Below are 23,154 nucleotides of genomic sequence, written 5' to 3'. Positions count from 1 at the left end.
GATATTCAACAGGGGGTCCGTGACACCTAGGTGGTCCTCAGAGTTAGTGCAGGTGGGCCGCCAAATTATTTGTTTACAAAAAAAAAGATTTCAAAAATGTATATATGTCTGAAAATACACATTAATAACATTGTCAACTAACATTTTAATAGCAAAGATAAATTGGCCTATTTTGTAAAAAACACATTGAAGATAAGCTTACTATGCCTAATATGGTAGCCATACAGTTAAGCTTAAGGATTCACTGCCATTCATTTTCATCCATGCAGCCCAGTTTAATGCAATATCATTTTGTATTGTATATGTAGTAGGTGGTCCCTACACCGTCTTTCTTTTAGCTAAGGGGACCTTGGCCTGAAAAACATTGAAGTGAAATACAGTCACACTTTTACACTGTTTAACTGTCAACATTTTAACCGTGTTTAATCCAGTTACTACTGTAGCTAACGGTGGGCTAACGTTACCTCCTGCCAAGTGTAACATGTTATTAGTGTTAACTAGCGTGACATGCAGCAATGCTTCTGTAGCCTCTAGAACAGCGCAGACATTTAGGTGGCACCGTAATGAGGCACCGAAATCCACGTTGCCATTCTGTTCGATAGATACCAGGCACCGGTGGCATATTAGTACCGGATTTTAACATGCGCCGTTAATGGGAACAGAACATTGCGTTGCCTGTATGTTTTCACGGCAATTGGCCATGTGGAAAGCGGTCGCACAACAGCTGAAATGTTGTGTTGCGCACAAACGTAGTTTTTAAACCTTATGGAGACAAACATAAAATATTAACTTCTTTTGAAATAAGATTTTCCAGTTTTGTAAGTTTGGATTGGATGAACAGGTGGTTGCCAAAGGGGACTACCGGAGGCCACGAAACGGCTGCCAATTGACTCAATCAGGTTGTCAAGGGCAACCAGGCAACGGTTACTGTCGAGCCCTGCCACAGCTGGCAGAAACAAGTAGCTACATCTGCTGTTTCTCCTGCGCAGACACTGAGAAACACGCTGTCACTACACCTCTGAGAGAACACTGTGGATCCGCAGCAGTAAACAACACATTGGCAAAAGGGACTTAAATACCAACAGTCTAATCACCCCTGTGAAACGGTTATTTATATTTGCTCTCAGCCCCATTCTTCTTTTCACTCAGCGTAACAGCGGCTGAATGGGCCAGAGGAAAAGAAAACTGCTGCTAATGGTGAAGAAGCTCATAAACCTCCTGCAGGCACTCGAAAGCTTCAAGGTGAGTGACAGCTGCAAAACACCAGTGAGAGTGATCTGAGCTTTATTCAGGGCTACTTCAAATGAAGCAGTCCGTGCGTCACCAAATTTAAAAGAATGACGGTCACTATTGGACGACAAACAGGCAGAGATGCAGACTCAATGGAAATAGTGGGTATGATACATCAAAGGTATCAGTGCTGTATTATTGTATCAAGTTCTCCAAACCATGCGATGAAATTTAGCATATATAGGCTATAGGTTGTGTATTCATACCCTCTAATACAACCCACTGGAGCATTTTCCATGGTCATATCTAAACCTGAGAATGTAACAGTCGTGGTTTTAAACACGTCGTTTTGGTTACATTTAGGCACAAAAAATACTTGGTTAGGTTTAGAAAAAAGTTGTGGTTTGGGTTAAAATCTGTGCACCTGGGTAGCTCACCTGGTAGAGCAGGTGCCCATATACAGAGGCTCAGTCCTCGACACAGCGAGGACCGAGACTAGTTTTAGTTAGTTGTACCTGTAAATAAATAAACTGGAAACTGATGGTGGTTATCTGGCTACACTAAACACAAAGTGAATAGTGGTGCTAAGAGTGAAAGAGATAAAATATAGTAGGATTGTTTAACATTTTCCCTCGATGTCATATCACCAATCTTTCTTGAGAGACAGTAAAACTGCTCGGTCTAAGTCAATTTTATAGTCGACTGATCACATACTGTAGCGTCTCTTCCTTCATCCTCTGATAGGCTTATCTGTGTTTATGTTTCCACACAGTCTCTCCCCACACTCGTCTCTGTATGGCCAATCACAGGGAAATAATAAAACTGCAAAACTGCACCCCTTACCGCTGGTACGGCTTTTAAGATGACTGCTGCACTCCCACCTCCCCCGAGGTCCATCACAACTAATCTCTTAGTCTCTCTCTGTTTGATGCTAAATCAGTCAATATGTTTTCCCCTCAGGTACGGCTCGCTGTTTAACATGCTTTTGTAATTAAGGAAAAACTCAACCAACACCCGCTTTATGATGATGTGCTCACATCTGCAGTACATTCTACAAGAAAAAGCTTTAAACAACACATTTATTCACTTTGGATAGATGAGATATGGTGAGCAGTAAACAAACAAGTGTACTGTAGTTGCAAAAGAATAAAACAGGTTTTAAAAAGTTGGATTTTGTAGCTAATTTAGTAGAAATAACAAAACAACGAACAGCCAGTGGCCCGTGCTGTTTTGGATGACGTGTTCACATGCATTTTACAAATCAAGATGAAAGTTAGATGTTTATTCATTTTAGGAGCACAAATTGGGCTGATCCTTGTGACTATGATAATTATGGACTATATTTATATAGCGCTTTTCTAGTCTTAATGACTACTCAAAATGCTTTTACAGAGTACAGGAACCATTCACCATTCACACACATTCATACACTGTGGCCGAAGCTGCCATACAACCTGTTCATCAGATAAACATTCACAGACATTCACACACCGATAGCGCAGCATCAGGAGCAATTCGGGGTTCAGTGTCTTGCCCAAGGTCCGACATGGGACTGCAGGGCCAGGGATCGAACCACCAACCTTCAGATTGGTAGGCAACCAACCAAACCTGAGCCTATTATGCTTCCTTGTTAACTAATGGACTGCGGAGGAGGGTCTGACTAGTCCACAGAGCATTATGGGATGGGAGAAAAACGTGCTCTGATTTATTGGCATTTCTTTAAACCAATCACAATCGTCTTGGGCGACACTTCGCGCCAGACGGAGCCATGGTGCCGCTGCAAAATAGGGAAGGAACTTGTTTTGGTGGCACGTGTGTACGTTCAAAAGTAGTCGTGCAACAGAAAACTCAGATTGGACAGATAGTCTAGCTAGCTGGCTGGATTTACCCTGCAGAGATCTGCGTAGCAGTTAACCATAGTCCTCATAAATCGACCGGAGTTTAAAATTCCAACACAATGAAAGCGGAAGGTAACGGACATCCGGACGAAAAGAGCGTGATCTGGCGGAATTTCCGGCAGCATTGGCACAATCCCGTAAGTGAAGCATTGTGGATATAGACTATGAAGCACTCAACAATAGCTGCTGTTCATGAGCTTGAAACCACATACAAGTTCACTAATACCACTTCATACCCTTGGCGTGAATTGTGTGCCAATGGTTTGATGGGTTAATTTATTTGGTGATTTTTTTTCATCATCAACAAGCCCAAAGGTCAGCCATGAAGTTTTGTGATTATCATCTGTCCTGTTACTGTGCTTTAACAACATGCCCTCACCGCTGAGCACAGCAATTAAAATTCAGTCCTTCCCCAAAGAGATTAATTCACCGATGCCACAAGGTTCTTTTACAGTGTCTCGCCAGTGTAATTTAAATGTCAAAACAATGCTTTGACTGTTATTTCACTTTAGAGGTCAAAATCATTTGCTTAGGAGTCACAGTTCATTCTCATTCTACAAGCCTGACCTGAAGCATACACTGAATTATAACAGTAGTTTTTTTTACAATAGGCAATTACTTGTCTTAGATTAAGTTACCAGGAGAGAGACACCCATTTGACACTTCTATGCTGCTGCTAGTGTCAACAAAGTGTGGATCCCAAATTATTTCATGATTAAGTGCTGTTATTAATCAATCTGTTTCATGGTGTTGTTTACTTCAACCTGCCTCATCTATATGTACTTGTCTAATTAGCAGTTTCCTACCTTCGATACCTTCCAGTCCAGGCATTAATAATCAAAACGTCAGTAGAGGAGTAACAGACACATCATCATGTCAAGTCCATTTTCGGTTTATATAGCCTAAAGAGAGAACTTGTTACCACTTTTTAATAACCAATATTAATAAATGGTAAAAATAAAATAAATAATAAAACTTTAGTTCAGTTATGTTACTGTTAAACAATGAAATGGTGATTTATAATGTTATAATTTATGTAAAATAATTAGTTTATGAATTTAGATATAGGTTTTACTTTGTCAATGTTAACAATTGTTTTGTAAACCATCTATAAACATTATGTGAATGTTATAAAGCAGTTAATGCTTAAATAATTTGTTAATGATTGAGTGGTTGAGAAAACATCAAGTAACATTAATTTGTCCCCATTAAATCTAAAAAGTACAAAGTATTTATTAACCATTAACAAATACTAAATATAGTATATAAAAATGTTATGATGTGTGCAACAATAAACTGTTCAAATAGCATAAATTATAGCAGTACTAGTCTCGCATTGCCAGACCTTCCTCCACAGCGCCGGGGAAGAGGGTCTGGCTAGTCCTAGTCTATATCCTTGACGATCTGTCCAATCTGAGTTTTCTTTCACACAACTATTTTGCAGCGGCTCTGTGTGGAGTTTAGCGCCACCCATAAAGATTCTGATTGGTTAAAAGAAATGCCATTAAACCCGGAGCACATTTTCCTCCCATCCCCGAATGCTATGTGCAACGGTGTCGCTGCAAAATAGCCTCAGGAAGAAACTTGTTTTGGTGGAACATGTGTAGATTCGGCAGATAGTCTAGCTAGCCGTCTCGATTTACCCTGCAGAGCTCTGAGGAGCAGTAGTCCTCATAAATCCACCGGAGTTTAGAATGCCAACACAAGCAAGTTCCCGGAAGTGGAACATTGTGTATATAGACTTTAGCAGTACTAATAATTAGTAAGCATTATAATTGTATTGTTTGTTAACACTTAAATAAAGCTTAATTAACTATTCATTTACCATTTATTAGTGATGGTTGTTTTAAATTGTATCCTGAAAATTTACCTCAGGGCTTTACAATCAACAACATACAACAATCTCAATCTTTAGACCCTCAATTTGGATAAGTATAGATTACATATTAGGTATCTTTATTAATCCCCAGAAGGGAAACTAGTTTAGTCACCCGTGCATAATGACAAATAACAAAGGAGACAAGTCAGAGAGGACAAGAGGACAATTAATGAAGCTCAGAAGCCCATCTAGCAGTGCATTTAATACAATCAATCAATAAATAAATAAAAGTCTGAAAAAGCCTTTAACAGAGTAAAATACAGACAAACTTCAGAAAGGAGTTAGCAAACAATTCACGCAGCTTGGACAGCATAGATGTGTTGAATGTAATGAAAATTCATCTTATTTTAGAAGACAAAAAAACTTCCCTCCGTGCAATTCTGTAAAACGTCACACTGACGAATGGAGCATGCAGCGATATTTGGGTTTGCCCGTTTTTGACTGAAGCAGGTTTCCAGGCTATGCGGCGAGCAGCAGCGCTAATCTTCACAACCTCTTCACATTTCTTCAGCTTGTGTCAACAGCACTGTGAGTCAGTTAGCCATTCATATGCTGCTACAGATGGTCTCATCCCTCTTCTTCAGCTCGGCTGCTGACATGATTCATGGGGCTCTGTGTCTTGATTTAGGGTCTCTTTCATATTTCTTCTTGCCCACAGCACAGAAGCATTTCTCTAAGATACCCCTGAGGCAATGACCCTGCTCTGCCTGGCTGAGAAAAGAAAAAGAGCTCTGCTGGGCAAAACTAGACTCGACACCACACACACACACACACACACACACACACACACACACACACACACACACACACACTTTATATAATACGTGCATATTAGCTGATGGGAGATTGTATGTTCAAAGGCAAACAAGTCAAAGTCTCTTTCTCACAAACACAAATTTGCTATACAGTCAACAACAACATTTTAAATCAGGATTAAGTGGACAACCAAGATTGTGCAAATAAGCACTCATTTCTTGCTACAGGAAGGTCTCAGCCAACTCATTAACAGACCGCATTATCCTTCACTCCATCACTCGGCTGTTATTTCCACTCACAAAGTCAATGGAATAAGCACGTCACTAAAAATGAAACCAGCAGTCACCGGTGATTGTTTCCACAATCAATCTCAGTTTGTTGAATTTGTATAATAATAACCATGTGTGTTTCCCTTCTATCTGGAGTCAAGATTTCCCTCCAATTTAGTGTCTCTGGGCTTCAGATTGCCCTGTCACAAAGGACTATAGCGAGAGACTGTGCACACCACTTCCTTATCGCTACCAGTAAATTACTTCAGGATCAGATACAGGCTGCCAACTCACAGAAACTCCACTCACCAGACACAGAGGAAAAGAGAGAAGGAGATTTAAAAACAACAGGGAGAAGAAGGTGTCAAGACATGACAAGAGGAGGAGAGCATCCCCATGGAGACTGATAGTTTCAGCTGCTCTCAAAAGGTCATCTGATGTTATCTAAAGATCATCTTCAGTCACCAACACTCGCCTTTTTACACTCTGCTCAACAGCTGGAGTCAAGCGCCTGTCAATCAAAACTTTCATAACCCACAGTGACAACAGTTGGCCCAATGTGATCGATTTAAAAGACAACACAGGAAGTATTAACACAAGCAATAAATAAAAGAATAATGAACAAACATCACCTGCAGGGGTTTGTAAAATATAATTTTGTTATTTCTGTTTGATGGACTATTTAACAAGATAATATGGCAGGAATGTACTGATGTTTATCGTCTACACTCAATTTGATAAAACAAAGTAAAAAGGGGAAATAAAACCATTCAATCAATCAATCAGTAATTTGTCATTTCTTACTTACTTGTTACTAGCTTTGTTTGAAAAATGAATGCCTTTATCTATTTTAAACACATTTTAAGATCTCAAATGTTATCAGTCACAATATTAGAGCTGTAACTAAAAATAACTTATTATCAATAATCTACCAATTATTTATATCCTTCAATATCAGAGAAGACTTAGAAAACCAAAAGATATTAACATTTAAGAAGGATTTGTTTTGCTATTTTTTATTTAAAAATGACAAATGATTATCAAAACTGTTGCAATAATTGTTTTTATCAATCAGCATTTCAATTAATTGACTAATTGTTTCAGGTCCAACATTATGTGTAACTATGGAGATGGACTTTAAGCATATGACAAATGAAAATAAACATATCTGCAGGGTCTAACATGAAAAGCCTTCTGAAAACCAATTGTAAGTTATTTATTTATTTATTTATTTTAATTACAATTGGTAGTTTTTTAAGCAGATATTTAATACCAAACCTGCTTAATCAATTGTTAAAATCTTATTTGGTAGACGTTTTACAAGTGGGTTGACCTGCTGAATATTAATCTGAAATGTTTTCTTGGTTTGTGATTATCTAAATCTATATTACACTGATTTTTTTATTTACATTTCGCAATAAACCTAAAACGATTAGTCGAGTATAATGGATTAGTCAAGCCACAGAAAATTGACAACAATTCTGTTAATGTAATGAATTCATCATTTAAATATTTTTAAATGCCAAAAATTCTCTGGTTCCAGTTTTTAAAATGTGAAAATGTTTTATATCATCATGAACTAAATATACTGTATTTTGGGTCTCTTTTATGGTTTGAATATTTCAACCTGGACTCTGGAATCTTGTGATGGCCACTTTCCACTAATCATTTCCGACATTTAACAAGAGCAGAATCAGCAGATTAACCGATAATGAAAATAATGATTGGTGGCAGCCTGATTTTCACATCCAGCTTCACTCTGGTCAGTATGTTTGAAACAAACTTGTTGGTTTACTAACAGGTGATGTTGTTCCTATGATTTTTCTTCTTTCTGGTGACCACTGTCATATCAGGTCCTGGTTGCTCAGGTCATATAACAAAACTGGCCCTTAGAGACTGGTCACTTTAGCAGCTTGTGATGTGAAAGGTATGATTAAACTCGCGGCGAGTCATCAGGATGCAAGTGGCGGTTTTTCACACGCGTCAGGGGACACTCGTCCTTTGGTACAGACGTGCCTCGACTCCTCTCTGCAGCATTGTGGGGAGCAGCTCCAGCGCGGTGGAACGGAGCAGATGGTGAACGTATGCGACGCTCATGCATGTCATCATCACCTTCATTAGCTGAAGGTGACATATGACATCATCTGGCCCACGTGCGTTATGGGGGCCAGAAAGAGTTGTTTGCATCTTTTGCTTCTTTTTTATTGCAGCATGGTTCAAGGTTGTTGATGGGAGGTATTGTGAGTAATCACAAAACACACACATACACACACACACACCTTCCGAGGGCTACTCCTCCTCTTCAAGCCTCCCCATACCCACAACCTCCCAGCATTAAGGTAAATAAGGGCTTCCAGCAGAGAGCCAATGAGCACGGGCCACTGAGCAGAGATGCATGTTTGTGTTGCCTTCCTCCCAGGACCCTGCTCGTTTATCTTGGCTGTCAGGTAAAGGGCAGACTCAGAGAAGGTGAAACTTTTTTTTTTTTAATAAGGCCGGCAAGGTTTCCATAGAAACTGCAGGACAACATTACAGGGACAATGATAAGAGAGCAAAGTCTGGTCTCAGGGCATCCCGCAGTGTGCCACATTGTTGTTGGAGACATTTGTGTTTACGTCAGAGAAATGAAAGAGCCATTTAGATTTATTCTAAAGGAGCCTCCAGACTCAGACCTTTTTACTGTGGGAGGTGAGATTAATGAGACCATACTCACACCTAGCTTTCAGCTTAGGTCAGGAGCTAAAAGGTGGTTTCCACTTATAAAGAGGTGCTGAGTCTTCTGTGGATACAAACTCCCTGATAAAGAAAGAAAAGACCTCCAATGACTGCCATGCTTTTTTTTTTTTTTTTTTTTCCATATGGAACCGACATTGCAGAATGTAATGTTTGAAGAATATGTGGAGGTTAACAGGCAGATTCACTGGTTCTAAGTTTTTTGTGAAGTAATAAATAATAAAAGCATTGAACAGCATAAAGGTTGTCTTCTAAAACTATCAGTATTACAAATGCAAGTTACCTACGCATTCAGAAGATTCTCCAGGCTAAAAGTGCATAAAGAAGAAACAAATTGCACAGGTAATGAATACTTAACGACTACCACATTTTTCACTTTGTGGCAGTACATGGGAAGCATGCTTAGTTAACAAATTAGTGGAAAATCAAAGAAACAGAAGGTACCAAAAGCCTGCAGCCCTGAGATAAACCAAGACAATGATACAAAGATGTTAGGGGTGCAAGTCTTCACTGGTACGATTATCCTGTCAGTGATTCTAATCGTTATTATTACATATTGCTACACATGGTTTTTATCAACATATTCAAGCAGTCATATATGTATGAACTCCCCTTTCTATTGGATCTGCTCCTAAAAAAGACACTTCCTGAATGTAGTGGCGTCTGAACACAACAGACAATAACAAAAAAAGCAGCGATCAAAACAATCAACAAGTAACCTCATTAGGCAATAATCGATTACGGTCTGTCACTGCATCGATGCAGAATCGTCCAGATCCGCAATGCATCAATGCAATGATTCATTTCAACGCCCCTAAAAGATATGAGTCTTTGTTTCCAGCCACCACAATTAAGTCTCTTCTGGAGCAGAACTCAACATGGATATGTTACACATGAAGCCATAAAGTTGATATGAAATAAGCAGACCTTGATAAGATGGCACAATTCATGTGCAGACATGCAGGAAAGTGTTAAATTCAACCATAGGCATTTTGTTCTGCCTTCACATATGATTGTCTCAATAAGAGAGAATACTTGTCTACCAAATCTCCATGCACAAAACAAAACAAAAGAAGTATCAGGAGCTTTATTGTAGACGTCCATTACTAAAATTGCTCTATTAGTCTATTGTTTACTGGTCTGTAGTGCAGAACTATTCCTGCTAAGAACTGTGGGAAACAGCTTTTGTTATCAAAACAATATTGCAGTGTCCTTGTGATTAAATCACATTTTTGTCAGCACCTCAAATTCCTTAACAGTCTTTTATAACAAAACATAAGGGTTTTCTCACCAAAGACGTGCTACCTCCGCTCCCTCTTTATGAGCATTAACGTCACATTTTTTCCAACTCTTTGTTCCCCTTTTTCAAACAGCCTCTGATTTATATCTGAGGTAAAGAGGAAGAGTGCTCTGCGGGGACCGAGTGTGTGTGCTCGACGGAGGCAGGACGATATCAAACACGTGGGTGAGGGGGTGCGCTCTGACAGCTCATCAGTGGACAATAAGGCCTTGGCTGTTAATGTCCTGCTACCTGGCATGCTGCAGGGTCACAATCTGCTCCAGATGCTAGAGGCAGGCGTCCAACTCGTGGTTGTGGAGGACGGAGCGGTGGGGGTGGGGGTGTGTTAGTGGGGATTCATGCTCAATAGGCAAAAGGGAAAGGATACACTGAAAAATAAATGGGAATAAACATACACACCCATACATGCACCACCTGCAACCAGCCAATTCAGAATCTACTGTCTCTTCTGCACAGTGGTCTCGCTGGCAGTTACTGTAGCAACATCAGGGATAATATCTGAGCACAAACAAATTAAATCTTGCCTTTCCAGAGAGCTAGATTGAAAATGTATCCGTGCAGAGCAATTTGAGAATGGGGGGAGGGGGATGGGGTGGCTAAAGCAGACACTCTCTCACACACACACACACACACATCTATACACGCATAAAAGAGGGACTTATGAACTCAATTTGGTCAGCCAGACAGAGTTCTTGATTCTGTCACTTGGGATAATCGTCAGGATGTGGTACTCTGACCGAGCCCCTGCATCTAAATCCAGGCAGGATATAAGGTCATGTTGGAGTGGAACTCTAGCCATGCAGCACCCAGACCTCAAGTGCTCCAGTGGTTTTGTGGTTATCTGCAGTAGCCAGCTGTCGCAATACAGAGCAGCTCTTCAAGAACGTCCCCTCTCCTCTGCCTCTCATCTTTCCCTCCTCTCTCTGTCTCTCAATTAAAACTTTCCAATCAGCCCAGCCATCTCTGTCCTTCTTTCTTTTGTCTCATTTGAAGATGTGTAACTTTGTGAATTATGGTTTGTTGCGAGTTTTTAGGGTTTGCACCAAAAAGAAAAAAACAAAACAAATCTATGATGGTTGGTGTTAGGGAGTCCGAGTACTATGACAAGACACTAAATTACCCAGTTTGTTCCCAAGAAAAGAGAGGAAAACCGCTGCGATATGTGTATTCAACTTTATGAACTGTTAATAGCCTTTGAGGTACTGGGGATTCTATACCACATTCATTTCAAGTTGTTTTTTTCATGGGATGGAGGAAAACAACTCTAGTACTTTCTCGCATGAGAATGACTAAGAGGACAGCTATGCATAATATATTTGACAGTGCATGTTTAAAAGGTTATTCCTTTCCATTCAAAATTAGGTCAGTTCATCACTGCAAACGAATGCAGGAAGAGACTTGATGTTCTGCATTGTGTCGGTTTATCACGTAAATGTAGTTTCATGTCTGTCACTGTCAGGGACAACATGGATAAGTACACCAACTCCACAGCAGACATCATCAAAACGGATGCAGAGAGAAGCAGTGGAGTGATCAGCAATCTGGCGTGTCACTAGTGTGTGTGTGTGTAACCCAAAGTGCAGAGCTCCACCTTCTGGTCAAAGAGAGCTACGACAGCACTAAAGCAGGTCTGTCGCACAAGTGTTTGGATTTATGACTGCAATGACCACAGCCATTTTACTGAATAGGACGCCACAGCTTTGCCAGCAGGATTATTAATGGACAAAGAGTGGGCAATAAAATGTGCACTGAATAAAGATAACCAGCTGTGAATTTATGTTTATTTGAGGAAGTATATAGAGAGTTCTCTACTACTGTATATGCACATGTAGTATAAGTTTGACATAAAGTAATTATTCTTAACTCTTGTGTTTTGTTGAAAGTGGCTTTACTTCATTGTGTGGGGTCCTACATATCCCACTGCGGTATGTGTACAAATAATGATGTTATTTTGATATTATTAAAACCTAATATATAAAAGGTACTGAATTAGTAACTCTTTCCTCTGCCACTAACGGTGACAAATTACAAAAAATACCATAAAGGCATTGTCATATCACTGAATAAGGAAATATTACATGTTTTCAAAGTTATATGGGCTATGTTTCAACAATTATATTGTTGATTAGAGCAGCAAAAGGTTGAAGAGTGAAGATATTTTTTATTATTCAACACGTGAAAACACCGTGTAGCTCAGACAACCCTCAAATGAGGAAGCATGTTCCCTGTGCAGCCTGGGATAACTTAAGCTCTTGATGCTTCTTCAGTGGATTCCTATTAGCAGAGCTTAAAAGCTGTCATTTCAGTTAATCCAAGGCAAATCACCTGAGCTTCACGTCTAGCAGAGGGATGGAAGCGAAAATGAGACAAATGACTAAATAGACAAATTACAAAACAGTCGTATCAGGGAAAAGAAAAGAATGAACTAGATATGAACAGAGCAGCATAGACCTACATTTACAGAATCAACCCTTTCCTCTGCCGACTGGCCACACATTGAGGAGAGGCCTGCACTATGACTCCAGGGCTCTTATTACCATGTGATTAACCTCCTCAGGATTAACTGGGCAGCAAAGAGACACAGGAAAGGTCAAAGGCCATTGCTCAGACAGCCGCTCCAGCATGAAGGGTTGCTGATTAAACAAAAGGCCATGCTCAAATCTGCACGCCTCACTTCAAGCATCTTTCCAATACATACTGTAGCATTCACCCCGCCGTACTGATCCCTCCCGTGCTAAATTCCTCAAAAACAGCATGCAAGGTTAGTTGTCTTTTTATCATAAAATCAAAAGAAACAATTGTTCTCAATTAGAAAAAGGCTCTTCGAAAATATAAACACACCACCAAACACCTGGTGTGTGTTGGCAGCCGTGAGACAGACTGCAGGTGGGGATGAATTAAAGAGTGATTCTACACCGGAGGAAGTAATCATGAATAACACATCACACTCTTGTGCACGTTCAAGCTGTAGCTTTTTAACACTGCTATAACTCCTGGTTGTTTTCTCTCAATGTCAGGGAGAAAAAGATATAATAAAATTAAATCCAAAATAAATGTGCTGCCTTACAATACGTTTTAAGATCAGGTGTGAAACTAAATTAGAAAGTAAATGTGTGGCAACAGAGAAGGAATCAAGATCCCTGTAATCGACTAATGCAATTCTGTCTTTGTCAGTCTGTTACTCCAACAGGGAAACAAAGAAAAAACGGTAGCTTGTGTGTGTGTGTGCGCGTGTGCGTGTCCATTACGATGGAGAAAGCTTGTGGGAATGTGTTAACCTTTCTGCCTAGATGGGTACAGCTTCTCCAACCAAAGAAGATCACATCACTTCCAGAGTTTGAGGGCTGTTTCAACATTTTATTTATTTTTTAATCTCTTGCTATCAAGTGACATAAATCATGACAACTTTTTAATCAGTCTTGCAGTGTGACAAACACAAGGGCATAACAATCCCCCCCCAACCTCCAAACCAATTAATTTTTGTACTTTTTCAATACTAGTGACAATACAATATGTTTTGTAATCAATATTTTTATATTAACAAGGGATCACATGAGTACTTGTATGTCGCTTGCAGTGATGAATCCACGAGGAAATATCACCCATCTCTGCAGCTTCCCTTGGCTTTCCAGAGCTTTTTAGCATCTTAAAATTAATTGTTTTTTTGGCCCCCAACTTTATCGATTTGGTTCACTCTCTCATTAGTGTTGATTTCAGCTGCAGCATGCAGCTGTTTTTAGCAGAAAGAGTTCTAAAAACAAATTACTGTACACAACCAGCTCAGCACCAAATGGCAGACAGACACAGTTGGTGACTAGCTGATGAGCATAGTGGAGTATTTAGCAGCTTAAGAGCCAGATATTTTCCTCGGGAGCTGGTAGAGACCAAAAACGGAGCTTAAAGAGAGTTAATATTGGATTTATTATTATTATTTATTATTCATCACGTGGACCCAACCTCAACTCTAAATAAACCCTAATGTTCCTCCATATCTGTTTATTATCTGCTGGATGTTTTAATAGGCAACTCTTTAGCTTAAAAAAGTGATAATTGTCATTTTTGTGTTTACGGCTTGTTTCCGCTGCCCACCAAGTTGCCCCAAAAATAAAATTATTGTAGGTTTCATAAAAGATGACAAAGTTCTCCAATTTATATTTTTGTCTCAATAAAAGCTGCCATACAACAACTCTGCTAAGACTAAAATGCAGCTTTAAACTTTTGTTACTCAGACACATTTCTGATGTTCCCAACTTTATGTCAACAGTATTGAGGTGTGATATCCAGCCATTTGCTCTGCAGGTATTTCAAAATAAAAATCTGCTATTTTTCATCATTCACATTATTGCTGTGAGCATAATAACACCCCTCCAGCTTCAGTTCAATGCAGAGACTTAGTGCGGGATTATTTCAGGTAAAATTAGCTGTCACAAAATAAGGCAAAACTGTTAATCAGCCATAACAGTAATCAGAAAATGTAATGTCCAAACTTTTTTTCCCCTTCCCAGTACGAGTGTGTAATTGAGGGACAAACCAGAGAGAGACAAACAGAGAGAAAGAATGTCTTTACCAAATCTCCCTTGGAGCAAGACCCCATCATGTACATTCACACATACATTGAGATGAAAGCAGCTTGTGTTCTTCCTGTATGGTCTTATCTGATTGTTCTTTATCTTTTTGTTTACAAGGGACCCAGATGAGGACGTGCATTAAATCTTCCTTCAATCTCAGGCGCCCGTTATGTTTTTTTATGTTCAACGTTTTTTTAATTAAATAGGATAAAAGGTCTGGTGCAACTCACTACTTTTTTTAAAGACAATAAAACAATCTCTGCTGGCACACACAAGAACATGTTTTAAAAGGCATCCACACACCCACACACACACCAACTGAACTTTTAAGGTCTCTGAGGCCTCGATAAGCTTCTGTAAATCAGCTACCATGCGGCAGTGAGTTTTATTCCCCTCTCTCTCAGTAGATGTTGGGTTATGACCCGTAGGCAGGAGGTTATTTATTGCTTTTGTCTCAGTTTGGGTTGACTCCCAGCTACTCATCTATGGTTCTAGGCTAATAGAAAGCAGCACAGGGTTGTAGATCTGCTAAGTTGCAGGGACTCGGCTCAATAGTCTCCTCAGAGCCTCATCTCCACAGATTCTTAATGTCTCTTTCAATTCCTCAGCTTTCTTCCTCTACTTTCTTTTTTGGTAATGACCTAATGAAAATGAGAATCTGTGAGGGAACCTGAGGTGAACGATTCCCTCTAAATAAGTGTTAGTGTGAATGAGGAAAAGAGAAAGGAGGGTTAGAGAGCTGAGAGAAGCCCACATGCCATAAACATTTCCCAGAGGCTGCTGGCAGAGATGATAGACAGCCTGCAGCCTGATGGTCTGCCTCTTTCTCCAGCACATAAGAAATCTGTCTATTCTCTGACAAGGCTGCCTCCTTTGTAATGGAAACTTGAGGTGTTATGTTGGAAAATAACAAAGGGAGAAAAGCATAAATTGTCACTGCCAGAATGAAACTTAACCTTGATACTATAGTAATGCAATTTTTGATGAGCAACACCCATCCACAGATTCTCCAAAATGTGTGAGAGAATCTGGTTGCTAAAAAGGCCATGAAAGACCTTCCTCCCCTGTTCCACCTTTCTTCTTTCTCACCTTCACACATTAGCTATGAAACGGTCTCAACAAGGCTGTCATCCTTTACATTGGTCCGTCTAACCCAAACTGGCAACTGCAACCTCACCGTAGTTTGAAATATGGGTCCACTTGCCATTTCTACTGTGCTGACAGCAGCTGACAGTTAAGAGGAACAACCACAGACTGAGAATATATGAGGGGGTCCTTGAGTGATGACAGCACGGGTAAGATGGAGAGCTGTGATGTAATGGAGACAAGGCTGCTGACTGATACTATGAAAGAGGCCAGTTTGTCTGCTCCAGTTCACAACCATTCATATCCAAGATCTATGTCTGTGAGCACTAACAGTTAAAGGTGAATTCTACATCCATGTCAGCTTGCTTGTGTTCGTGCGTGCGTGCGTGTATGTATCAGATCACGGTCAAACAGTGTACAAACGGTCTCATTCCAGGATCATACAGTGAGATGTCACTGGAGCTGAAAACCTGTAACATCATGGAAAGTAAAGCCCTTGTCAGACACGGAATACATATCATTGCTGGTTATCCATCTATTAGAGTGATTTTTTTTAAGGATTATTTTTAGGGCTTTTAATTCCCTTTATCATAGCTTGAGAATGACAGGAACGGTGGAGAAAGTGGGGATGACACGCAGCAAAGGGCTACGGGCCCCATAAATTCTTAAAATTACATCCCCTCCCTATAACCTCATTGAAAAAACAAAAATCTATGAATATTCAAACAGTTTATTTGAAAGGTTTAACTTCTGGGCACTACTGGACCAGGATTAGCTTCCAAACTAGTTGTGATTTTATAAAATCATGCTCGCACGTACATCTCGTCTTAAACTCAGATGAGCACAGAGACAATTTCCCCTTCAGCAGAGGAATGTAAAAACAGCCTTATAATGTCAAACTCATACTTCATTCTTCAAGGACTGATTTCTGGTGCGCTCTGCAAGTTGACTCCCAGCTACTCAAAAATTATTTCCGTTGTAAAAATAATTCCAAACCTATTTATCCTATTTACTTATAACATTGTTATTTATTTGGAATATTTTACACTGACAGAAATTAAATAAAAATAAAACCCCTCCCTCTCTCCTCCCAAACCTGTCCCTACAACCTATTAAATTGAATAATTATTCAACTTTTATTCTTGTATTTGTATATTATTCTTTTTTAGCCTGTTTTATTTTCATAATTTCATCATGTTTTTAATTGCTCTTTGATGTTTCATGTAAAACACTTTGATTGCCTTGTTGCTGAAAGGTGCTGTAGAAATAAAGTTACCTTGCCTTACAACCTCCGCCTGTCAGTCAGTCCCCAGGGAATAAAAACCACTGTTGTGCCTGCTTGTCTCACAGGAAGTGTAACGTCAACAGCACCATGACTGCTCTCGGCTCGCCATTAATATCATATCACAGTGAATGGTGTCTGCGTGAAGTTTTGAAAAACTGTAACCACACTTGAAACCGCTTTATCGGCATTGCCGTGACTCTCTGTGACTTCAACAAAACTGCAGAGCTGATGTAGTTTGCTCCATCCGCACCTCTGCGCGCGCGTGTGTGTGTGTGAGCTCCTCTCTGTCAACATGAAGAGGGGACAGATAAGCTTACACTTACATGCTCTCAGGTACCAAAATTTGGCACCGTTTGATTTTACGTGAACCAATACTCTGTAATACCAACGTGATTCAGTCGGTACCGGTAAAAGTACAGGGTTCGGTACCCAACCCTAAGTGGCATATTATAAAATTACCAGTGAAGAATATTGACACCATGTTAAACAGATGGGAGACAAATTAAAGAAAAAAAGATAACAAATGTAGATGCTTCCACACAAAGCATGAAGGGTCACTGAATGGTTTGAAGAAAATTATGTGAATCATTTTTTAACTCAACCTAATTGACCTGTGGGAGATTTTGAACCAATGTGCTTTAAAAAGAAGTTGTTGTGCAGGCTTGTGGTAGCTCCTAATTATACAAAGACACGGGATGTTCTTGTTGTTTTATTTGTCACCCATCTGCATTACTGACTTCTTTAAAAACAAACCTTTTTACAATGTAGGTTCCATTCCAGCAGGACAGCCCGTCACCAGAGGCCAGCTCACTCACACACAGCTGATCCGCCAGGCCGCCGTAGAGCGTACGGTAGAGACGTAGACTGTTCAGAAAGTCCCTGGAAAAACAGCCACATGCGGGCACACAGATAATTAACTTGTTTAACAAAGTGTTTTACATATTCATTTTAGACAAAGTTAACTAAAATCTGAAAATGACTTCTTTCAATGCACACATCTGGCACCTTTCACCCACTCACCTCCTCCTGACAGCGAGCGAGTCCCCCGACACTCTGACAAGAGCATTACGAGGGATGGATTCTCTGCTGTTTCTGCTGTTGCTGCTGTGCTGGATGTGGACTGACTGCGCAGGCTTCCTGCTTGGTGGGCCACACAGTTTGTGCACCTATTTCCCAATGAGACAGACACAGATTTAAGTCTAAACACTAAGGGAGAAACATGCATTGTAAGGCTTGGCAAATTGTACTGGTGCATGACAAATACCGGTAATAATAATAATAATAATAATAATAATATTTTAGATGCTTGGGTGACAGCCGTTTATACTAAGGCCATTAGTGCAGCCAAGCCTATCATCTCCAATTTCTGTATGTGCTGCATGTGCAGTCTATCAAGCAGCAGACACACTAGATAACCACTAGATGGGGCTGTGGCATCTCCATCACCATCAGAACAGGAAAGAAAGTGTAGTTCAGGAACAAACATCCTGTTGCATTTATTTGACAAATAACACAAATGTAGACAGAAAGTTACATGTTAATACTTTATGGTTGGACTTTTATAGATGACGTGTTTTATGGATAAAGGCGTCTTAGTTTGGGTAAATGAGTGTAAGGCCTGTATCCTTCTCTGTCTCTTCTCTTCTCTGTCTGACAGTCTAGGTACAAAATGTCTGATTGCCTTGGAGCTGCCCACATGGATGCGTTTCTGGATAGTTTTGGCCCGCCCTGGTCCAACTAACCTAACCTGAATCAACAAGTAGGTTTTCACATACAAGGAATTTGCTCCACACTACATACCTATCTGCAGCTGGCAGCTAGAATAGCAGTGTAATTGAAAATCTCTCCATGACTGATTTAAATGCTTAATCCTTTATCTATTCATCAAGTTCAAGGTCATGTTTATTGTCATATGCATATTAGTACGAAGTACCATAGCAATGAAATACAATGTGCCTTGGCACTCTCTCAGCACCAGTCAATAATAACAATTTTAAAAACATAATAACATTTAAAACATCTAGGAATATCCAAACACAATATACATAAGTGACTAAATTCAGACCACAGCCCTCCTTCCTGTTGTGCTATCATTCAATAAACTTACTACCTGGGGGTAAAGACTACCCCTAAAACGTGTTGTGCGCATTGGGATGCTCTGCAAACGTCTCCCTGATGGAAGGTGGGAGAAGAGATTGTATGCAGGATGACTAGAATCCTGCATAATACCTTGTGCCTTCTTAGTGCTGTGTTTCCAGTAAATGTGTTGGAGCGATTCAAGTGGAACCCCCATGATTTTAGATGCAGTCTTGACTACTTTTGTCAGAAGATTAAGGTCATGTGAAGTAGCCCTGCCAAACCACACTACAATGTTGCCCGTCAGTATACTCTCAATTGTACAGCGGTAAAGATTCTGTAGAATGTTAAGGGACATACCATATTTCTTAAGACACCTCAGAAAATAAAGCCTCTGATGTGCCTTCTTAATGGCACAGCTGATATGGAAGGACCATGTGAGGGTGTCTGAAATGTGGATGCCTAAGAATCTAAAGGTGTTAACAGTTTCAACTGGAGAGTTGTTAATAAGGACAGGTGTATGTGTGGGTTTGTTCTTTCTAAAATCTATGATGACCTCCTTTTTTCCCCAAGTTTTCCCCACATTGAGAGACAAATTATTTCTGTTGCACCACAAGATCAAATTACTCACCTCATCTCTATAGGCAGTTTCATTATTGCTGTCAATGAGTCCTATCACAGTAGTATCGTCTGCAAATTTCACAATACTATTAGTGGGGTGTTTAGCAATACAATCATAAGTGTACAGACTGTATAATAGAGGACTAAGACAGCAGCCTTGAGGTGCTCCAGTGTTTAGCACTATAGAGGCTGAGTATGTGGTGCCAACTCTAACTGTCTGGGGGCGGCCTGTTAGAAAGTCCTGTATCCACCTGCAAATAGAATTGCAGAGGCCCAGGTCTAACAGCTTAGATATTAAAATGGAAGGTCTAATAGAATTAAAGGCACTGATATAATCAACAAATAGCATCCTGACATACTTATCCCTGCCCTCTAGATGTTGGAGCACAGTATGTAAAGCCAAGGATACAGCATCATCCACCCACTCTTTTTGATCTGTATGCAAATTGTAATGGATCAGTTGAGACAGTATGTTAGTTAGTATGCTATTGTTGATATATGTCTTCACAAGCTGTTCAAAACACTTCATAATCACAGAAGTCAACGCTACAGGTCTGAAATCGTTCATACAGGTGGCAGTCGTTTTTTTAGGCACAGGAATTATTATTATCAATTATTAATCATTATTATTATTCTTCGCCCATTTGGTGATGGTACTGGTTTTCATCTCCGACAGAGCCCCAGTACAGTTTCAAGTCTCCCATCCTAAACAATACAAAATCTCTCCTCAAAGATGATCTGACCTGTGCTGAGAGGCGGAGGCCATTTTTCTGAGCATGTCCGACAGCATCGTGAAGCAGTGTGTGAACTCCCAGAAGTACTTGCTCCAAATCCTGAGGTCCGTGCATCCGTGCTGACAGGCCCTCCAGCGAGCGAACAAACTCCCTCCAGTGGGTGTCGATCTCCGCCATGCTTGCCAAGCAGCCTCGCATCACGTTGAGGCAGTAACCCATGCAGGGTTTGGACTGGGTTAAGCCCTGTGGAGCAAATTATTTCGGGATCAGTGATGCTGTAGAAGACTTTAATTAATTCTGATCGATAAAATTCACTTCAGAGACATGCATCCATACCTGGCAGTGAGGACAGTAGTGCATCTTAAGCAGGGCACGTCTGCACTCGCGGCTCAGCTGTAAGTGGTCTGTGGTATTGATGACCTCAATGCCGAGGTGCAGTGCTTGAAGGAGAAGCTTCCCGGAGACCCCAGAGCGAGCAATCTGATCAGCCAGGTGGCTGGGCGCTCCACCAAACGGTCTTACATCCCGGCTGGACGACCTTACACACTCAGCGTAGCCTGGTGATAGGTCGCTGAGGCCTGGGTTGATGAGGTGATTGTAGACCAGCGGGAAGAGAGCGTCAAAGAATCGCTGCACTAAGTCATCAATGTTGAGCTCAGACCCCAGCAGGAAGAGACTAATATCTGTAAAGAGTTCCCGCACAGGGCCCAGGGCCTGATCAGCCATGTTGTGGTAAGACTCCTGGAAAACGGCATTTGTGTGATCCTCTGCCTGCCTCATCAGGACCTCAAAGGTTTCTGTAGGAAGACAGCAGGGGAGAGAGAGAGAGAAGGAAAAAAAGATTACAGAGGGACTGCAAATCATTTCAACACATTATCTTTATGAGCTTTATATATTGAGAGGTGTAAAGAGAAATGAAAACACTAAAGGCTGAGACAACTGTGCTGTAATATGAATAGGGCTGAATACAACACAGTGCCCCTTATACAGTATAGCTTCTACTTCCATTAACCCAGAATGAAGAAAAGAGGAGTCTTCAGGGGTCCCAGCAGGAGCTGAAGCTCCCTGCGTCTTCCCACAGAGGGGGTAGAGTACGTGTAGGGAAGCAATTTGTTCTCTAATCTAAAGCTGAGTTGACAAGGAAAAAAGGAAAAGAAAGTGGCTACAACACATCAGTGTGGAAGCTGCTGCTATATAATATGAACAGAGCTACAGTATAAGTATAGTGTTTTAATAAACCAACTACTTCTACCAAACCAGTATGAGGAGAGAAAGGGCTCCTGGTGTCACGTAGTGAGAACAAGTGGACAAAAGAGAGGAGAGGAGAAGAAACATGGAGGTTAAGAGAGACGGAGGGATGGAGAAAAGGAATTTTACAAATGAATTCCTCAGAGAATAAGAAATTATAAAAATGTCCATATAATTTGCATACAGCACACAGTACAAGGCATCATGCCTGTCATTATACAAGCGCACACACACACACAAACGGACTCCATGCTTTACAAGGATACGATGTTTGAACCTAAAAACATGTATTCGCTATCCTCAGCACATGATTTTCTACCCACACATTTTATTATCACCATGAAATTAAATGTCAAGCAAATTCTTCTAAGCTGCATGTGACACAAAAGTCTGTCCACTCCTGATAAAACTTGCGTCTGAAGGATACAAATATTCAGGCCGCTGCTTCAGGAGGAAAAAGCATTTCATGCTCTTTTGCCTGCCACAGCAGTGTAACCCAGCGCTGTAAGCAGTATCTGCACGGTTTCTATGCATGTATGTGTTTTCAAGAGAACCTCACTGTGTGGAACTGTTTGCGATCATTTAAATAGTAGAATTGACATGGAGGAGTAACCTCAGAAAAACAGAAAAATGTTTTACAAGAGCAACAAGCTTGCCTTTAATCCTTTTGTCTCTCTTTTTTCAGTTTTTGTCTCAGCTAATACCTGAGCCATGGCCATTCTCACATCATGTGCTTGTCATGAGTTGTGAGGCAATGGTCAGGGTGAAGGCCTGGAGCTGCCTAGGGGGCTAAGAGACTGAGGGAGGCGGGGGGGGTATCAGTGCGATGAGGGCTTAGACGGTCGAGTGAGGTACCATATGCAACGGAATAGAAAGATTGACCGAAAGCCCCCTGGGGAGGGGGAAGAGAGCGGGGTCTGGCATGTCTTAAGCAGGCAGCATTAAACACCGAGGCACCAGGAAGTCCAATCTGATTGCAGGTCTAAATAGATTTTTCTATATTTTAGATTTACAGATATACACATAGCAACACACAGATATAGACTGTACACAAAATCTCCATGTGTTCAATCAGACAAGGTGATGTGTGATTGGCTACCAACTAGCTTGCTGGTCAGTTAGTGTAATCATTGTGGGGCATCAGTAAAAATGCTCGAGAAAGATATTTGTCCTGAGTGAGTTTAATTGCCACTTCACGCATTGTGCACCATTTACACTTTCAGACAGGAAGGATTTGCCGTTTGTGTGTGGTTCTGTAACCACAGAAAATAAAGAATGTATATACACACACACACACACACACACACACACACACACACACACAGGATATGCTGTATTCCTTAATATTCTTACACAGTGCTGGCAAGTAACATGGTTAACAATATCAGAGGTAATCATATAACATTCAATATGGCTTATGTTTTTATGTACCTGTACAGAACTCATAGCTTTACGGGCAGCGCAATCTCGG

At 40.5% G+C, this 23,154-nt stretch overlaps 1 protein-coding gene across 3 annotated transcripts in view; it reads right to left on the bottom strand.

Moving 5' to 3' along the window:
* The window catches only part of gpc5a (glypican 5a), a 142,915-nt gene that overhangs the window by 87,190 nt on the left and 32,571 nt on the right, over positions 1–23,154 (bottom strand). For all 3 annotated transcript variants that reach the window (XM_078246973.1, XM_078246963.1, XM_078246955.1), the window contains exons 3-6: positions 20,772–21,232; positions 20,445–20,678; positions 18,025–18,170; positions 17,758–17,883 (exon numbers count right to left, since the gene is read on the bottom strand). In XM_078246973.1, the coding sequence (XP_078103099.1) occupies positions 17,758–17,883; positions 18,025–18,170; positions 20,445–20,678; positions 20,772–21,232 (967 nt within the window). The remainder of the gene's footprint in view (positions 1–17,757; positions 17,884–18,024; positions 18,171–20,444; positions 20,679–20,771; positions 21,233–23,154) is intronic.

The sequence above is a fragment of the Sander vitreus genome, chromosome 1, assembly GCF_031162955.1.
Source record: "Sander vitreus isolate 19-12246 chromosome 1, sanVit1, whole genome shotgun sequence".
In the NCBI taxonomy this organism is placed as follows: Eukaryota; Metazoa; Chordata; class Actinopteri; order Perciformes; family Percidae; genus Sander; species Sander vitreus.
The sequence above is the reverse complement of the archived record's forward strand: the minus strand, read 5'-3'. Positions and strand labels throughout refer to the sequence as shown.